Source organism: Prionailurus bengalensis, chromosome B3, assembly GCF_016509475.1.
Source record: "Prionailurus bengalensis isolate Pbe53 chromosome B3, Fcat_Pben_1.1_paternal_pri, whole genome shotgun sequence".
NCBI lineage: Eukaryota > Metazoa > Chordata > Mammalia > Carnivora > Felidae > Prionailurus > Prionailurus bengalensis.
The window spans coordinates 71,123,110-71,129,312 of NC_057355.1; the positions used below are offsets into that span (position 1 = coordinate 71,123,110).

Consider the following 6,203-nt stretch of genomic DNA (forward strand, 5'->3'; position numbering starts at 1 on the left):
ATTGGAAGAATAAATATTGCTAAAATGTCAAACGTTCTTCTTAATACTCATGACCCATTTGAATTATCCCATCATGCAGCTCCCCTCCTGTAACCCTCAGTTTGTTCTCTACAGTTAAGAGTCCCTTTTATGGTTTGCCTCTCTCCTTTTTTCCCCCCTCTATATTCATTTGTTTTGTTTCTTACATTCCACATGAGTGAAATCCTATGGTACTGTCCAGTTTTTCCAGCATCATTTGTTGAAGGGATTGTCTTTTTTTCCATTGGATATTCTTTCCTGCTTTGTCAGAGATAAGTTGACCAAAACATTCTACACATTTAATGCAATCTCTCTCAAAATACCAACAGAATTTTTCACAGAGTTTAAACAATCCTAAAATTTGTGTGGAACCACAAAAGACCCCAAATAGCCAAAGCAATCTTGAGAAAGAAAAGCAAAGCTGGAGGCCTCACAATTCCAGACTTCAAGTTACATTTCAAAGCTAAAGTGATCAAGAGAATGTGGTACTGGCTCAAAAACAGACAGGTAGATCAATGGAACAGAATGGACTTACAACTAAATTCTTGTTGTTTTAAATTAATAAATTTGGGGATGGTCTGATACCACTTCTACTTCTCTGCCACATCACTAAAATTCTGGCAGGAGTTACATCTTTTACTGCTCTGATCCTGTGGTACCCTTTATGCCTTCAACTCTTACTGGTTTCCATTCCTTTGTCTTGTCCTTCAGGATAAGGGTGGCAAAAGTTCCTGCTGTGGTTCCCCTATAGGTCATTTAATTCTGCCAGGACTTGTAGGAATAGTTGTTCCTTATATTCAAAATATCTGCCAAATGTGTTTTCTGTTTCCTTCTGAGACCTTAATTAGTATACTTCCATTTTCATCAGCAAGGCAGAGTTAAAAGGAAAAAAAATGCTATCAACAATGTAATTACTGCATTAATATTTATTGCATATTTTAAAAGTTTTTGGCAATGTATAAAAATATATAAAAAGTAGTCAAGTTTAAAAGATCATTATCATGTTTGACATTGGACAAATGAACCAGTAAGTCTGAAGTTCTAAGAAACCTTAGCTAATAAGTATTAATATGGTTCTAAAAGGTTATGTGTCTATATCTAAAAAACAACTTGCACTAGGATTTAGCATGCATAGTTAATTTCTATGCATATATCCACTAACTTTAATGTCTTATAATTAAAATACTGAATCCAGAATGATGACAGTTGCAAGCCTTCTGTTTTCTGTTAAATGGCTGTTTTTTTCTTCATTGTTAGAATACATTTAATCTTTCTGTTACAAGGCCTTTTTCATAATGTAAATCACAGAGAGAGGCACATAAGAAAATCTTTGGCTAGCAAATGAAACAATAATAATAGATTTTTTTAACTTTGCTATATGATGAGCATGAATCTCACGTTTCCATTTCTGCTTTCTAAGAAATAGGAAAGGATAGATTTCAGAGTTGGTCATCAAATAATTTTGTCACTTTGTGCATTGGCATATTTTAAGTACATATGGAACTTTTAAACCTTTTCTGTGAATAATGAAGAATTCATTATAATCAATTTATTCTACTTGAAAATAAGTAAACTTGGAAAATGAATATACAGACAGTCCCCAACTTATGATGATTTGACCTATCAATTTTTTTTTACTTTACAATGACGTGAAAGCAATAAGCATTCAACAGAAACTGTACTTTGAATTTTGAATTTTGATCATGTTCTGGTATGATACTTTCTCATGATCCTGGCATCCACAGCTCCTAGTCAGCCACATGATCATGACGGTAAACAAACAATATACTTACCACCATTTTGTACCCATACAAGCATTCTGTTTGTCACTTTTGGTACGGTATTTGAGAAATTATATGAAATATTGAATATTTTATTAACGAAATAAACTTTGTATTAGATGATTTTGCCCAGTTGTAGGCTTATGTAAGTGTTCTAAGCACATTTAAGGTAGCCTAAGCTAAGTTATGATGTTCAACAGGTTGGGTGTATTAAATGCATTTTCAGCTTACAATGGGTTTGTCAGGATGTAACTTCATTATACTTTGAGGAAGGTCTGCATATGCTACTGATATACTAAATATCTAGAAAAAGGTTTGTAATGAGTACAAATGCATATTAAACAATCTAAAGGAAAATAGAAAAATGTTACTGTAACCTATTACTAGATAGGGAAAATTATAAACAACCAAATACAGTTGATCCTTGAGCAATGTGGGTATTATGAGGCACCAATCCCATGCATAGTTGAAAATCCAGGTATAACTTTTGACTCCCTCAAAACTGAACTCCTAAGTTTGATTGGAAGACTTACCTGTAACAGGAACAGTCAATTAGCACGTATTTTATATGTTATACATATTATGTGCTGTATTCTTACAATAAAGTAAGTTTAAGAAAAGAAAGTGTTAAGAAAATCATAAAAAATAAATTTACAGTATTATACTGTATTTATTTTTAAAAATTAACATATGATTGGGCCCATACACTTCAAACCCATGTTGTTCAGGAATCAACTGTCTATACAACCAAATTATGAATGACCAAAATATTCAGTATGTAAATAAAATATAAACTAACAAACATACACTAATGAGGTTAAATCTGTGTTGTAAAACACATTTCTTTCTACTACGTCAATATATGGAAAAATGCTATTAATAAGTTGAAGGTATCAGAAGATCAGTTTGCTTATATATTTTGTTTGCAAGCTATAAAAATGTCATGTGTTTGGGTTGAAGAGAATCATAAGTTTAGTAACATGAGTAGCATTTTATGTAGATTAGAGTCTCTAAGTTTATAAATATTTAAAAGGATTACCAAATATTTTCAAGATAATTTATACTTTAGAATCATAAGCAATGGCAAATGGGTTAAAATTATATTCAGTATTAAACCAGGAACTGATTTTATGCAATACCCTTGCACTTAGTACAAAACTCCAATTTATAATTCAGTAACCCATATCATTAGCAAAGATAATTGGCATGATGCTGCGATCCAGTAGAGTCTCTTCATTCCCATTCAGGATTATGTTCCTTCATGGTCATCCCTAGTTTTTCCAGGAGTTCACATGACGGTTTCTCAGCTTTCGCATGGCTGATTTAACATCTTCATTCCTTAGAGAGTAGATGATGGGATTCAACAGGGGCGTACAAACAGTGTAGAACACAGAAAGGAACTTATCCACAGAAAGTCTGCTAAAAGGCCATATATAGAAGTAAATGCAAGGCCCAAAGAAAAGAATCACCACTGTGATGTGAGCAGTTAATGTAGAAAGTGCCTTGGATGACCCACTGGAGGACCGGCGATGAACAGTGATCAAAATGATGGTGTAGGAAATAATTAAAGCCAGAAAACAGCCCAATGATATCAGGCCACTGTTAGTTAGGGTCATAATTTCCATTTCATAAGTATCCATACAAGCCAGCTCTATCACTAGGGGAAGGTCACAAAAGAAGCTATCTACCTCATTGGGGCCACAGAATGGCAAATCCACTGTAAAAGCCAAGTGACTCACAGAATGAAGAATACCCACAGCCCAGGAAATAAATACGAAAATTATACATAGTCTCCGATTCATAATTGTGCTATAATGTAGGGGCTTACAGATGGCTATAAATCTGTCATATGCCATAGCTACAAGCAACATCATCTCACTCCCAACAAAACTGTGAAGAAGGAATATCTGGGCCATGCATCCCTCAAAGGAGATAGTCTTATGCTCAACAAGGAAGTCCACAAGCATCTTGGGGGTGGCAAAATTAGATTGACAGATATCAATAAAAGAAAGGTTGCTGAGTAGGAAGTACATAGGAGAGTTCAAATGTGAGTCAGAGGAAATTATGACAATAATCATGATGTTGCCCAGTACTGATGTCACATACACTAAAGAGAAGATGGCAAAAAAGAAAAGCTGAAGTTCCCAAGAGTTAGACAGTCCCAGAAGCACAAACTCAGATACCACTGATTCATTTGTGTGAGCCATATAGCCACTCTCCTGTTACCTAAGTAAAAGAAAATCAGAAAAATATAACAGTTGTTGCATTATATCTAGTATATAGACAAAAAAATATAAGATTTCAATTAAAAGTCAATTTAGTTTAATGTAATCAGTTGACTAATATTTAACATCTGTGATGGCTATGGAACGTAAAGTATGAAAAAAAAAGGTACGTTGTGGATCCTATCATGATTTGGTAAATAAGATACACATATTAAAAAATAAAAATATTAAGTCTAAAACAAACAAATGCAAATGATACAATAATATAACAAATATTAGTGTAAGATGAAAGAAATTATGCCAGAATGGTGAGATAAGCTGTCATGAAATAGATAAAATTTAAGCTAAAACCTCTTAAAAATTTGGAATTTGGCAGCGAAAACTGAAGGAGAAGTCTGTTTCATACAAAAGGAATAACAGGAAGAAAGATTTAAAGGTAAAAGTATGAAAGACATATTCATGAAGCCATCTGTTGAATGGCCTGGCTGGAGGAGGGTATGCTAAGGAACAATAAAAATGAAGGTGGGAATGGTACCTCAGGAGCAAAGCATGGATGCAATTAGCCCTGAAAGAAAGGCTAAGTGGACTAAATTAATATGCTTGAAATTGAGAGTCATAAACATCAAAACATTGCTTGACAGTGTTTTCAGAAGATTAATAGAAGCAGTTTGCCATATTATTTATGGAAAGAAGAGGCACTGTTTATACTCTGAAAGTTTCTGTAAAGATTAAAAATGTTTATTTCATCCTTTTAACAGTAGTTTATCAAAGTCTACCTTCTGTCACAGATCGATTTTGCATGAACCACCAGTATGTTTTCAATTTATTCTGACCCTGCTTTTTGTCTTTTCCTAAACACATCTTACATACCTGGATTCAGCAAAATCTGTGACAACTTTCAGAAACCATCCTTTTTCAAATATTCCATATAACTATACATGGTGCATTTTGAGTGCATGATGGATTTTCAAAAGAATAAAGTTTAGTATGTAAATGCCTCTTGGATGGGTTTTGGTTTTTTGTTTTTTGTTTTGTTTTTGTTTTTGTGGGGTTTTTTTGTTTGGTTTTTTGGGGGTTTTTTTGGACACCATGTAGCCAGAAGAAAATCCTGCATAACCTCCAGTGGTTCAGGAATCATTTTTGGCTTTAGTCCTATGTACCCAACAGCACACAGTAGACATTTATTTGTCATTATATTGATTGAAGCTTGGTACTCTATATTTTCCCATGATAGATAGATAGATAGATAGATAGATAGATAGATAGATAGATAGACAGACAGATATCTAATAAATATTTAAAACTTTAAAAGCAAAATTATACAGGTAAACATATCAATTTAAAAATGTTTAAACTGTTACAAGTTTTCATTACGGTTGCTGAAGCACTAAATCCTACCCTTTCGCAGGTTTCCATCTTTGCAGTTGAATTACGATATCTAGTTTTAAGAATAATGCCAAAACTTAAATTACTCAAGAATATAAACAGACAAATAAGGCATGAACTGACCTTCATATGAACTTCTATTATGGGATTTTTATCTCCATGTGGAAAGATGGAGACAGTGCTCACATGTCTGATCATATATTTACAATGTAAAGTGTAGAGAAGGAGGAAAATAAACATTAGAAAGGAAAAAGACCTAAAGACCTAAGACCTAAAATCCCAAAGAACTACAGTTAATAATTTTTAAAAAACGATAAGATTAAAATGTTTAAGGTGATGCCATGAGGAACTTCTTACAGTGTTTGAGTCATTGTGTAAAGCCTGCCAAATATTATGTTAATTTAGTAAGATAACAATAAAAAGTGAAAGGAAGGAGGAGGAGGTGGAGGAGGAGGAAGAGATGGGGAAAGCTTCATGTTAACACATGTTAGATGAAGTTAGTGGTATTAATACAAATTTTAAAGATCATTTTATCTCTGAAAAAAGATTTTCTGAAAATGAAATTTTCTGTAAATTCCATGCTTCTAATATCTAATGAATGATAAGATTTGTCATTTTCCAAAATACAGGAACCAACTGGAAAATCCTTTCTATTCTAATTTACTGATTTTCTTAATCCAAGTGGAGTAAACCAGGTTCACTGTTATACCTCATTTTCTTCTTGACACTTAAGGTAGATCCTCATTAGAAAAGATAAATAATAGGGCACCTGAGTGGCTCAGTTCATGATCTT

General features: G+C 33.1%; 1 protein-coding gene across 1 annotated transcript; it reads right to left on the reverse strand.

Annotated features, from left to right (window-relative positions):
* Positions 1-3,070: 3,070 nt before the first annotated feature.
* Positions 3,071-4,006, reverse strand: LOC122467891 (olfactory receptor 4K1). The gene has a single exon (XM_043554467.1). It carries the CDS (start codon positions 4,004-4,006, stop codon positions 3,071-3,073), a length of 936 nt encoding a protein of 311 aa, XP_043410402.1.
* Positions 4,007-6,203: the final 2,197 nt, after the last annotated feature.

Excerpts from the sequence above, each read along its gene's own strand:
- LOC122467891 (XM_043554467.1), bottom strand. The coding sequence starts at position 4,006 with ATGGCTCACACAAATGAATCAGTGGTATCTGAGTTTGTGCTTCTGGGA.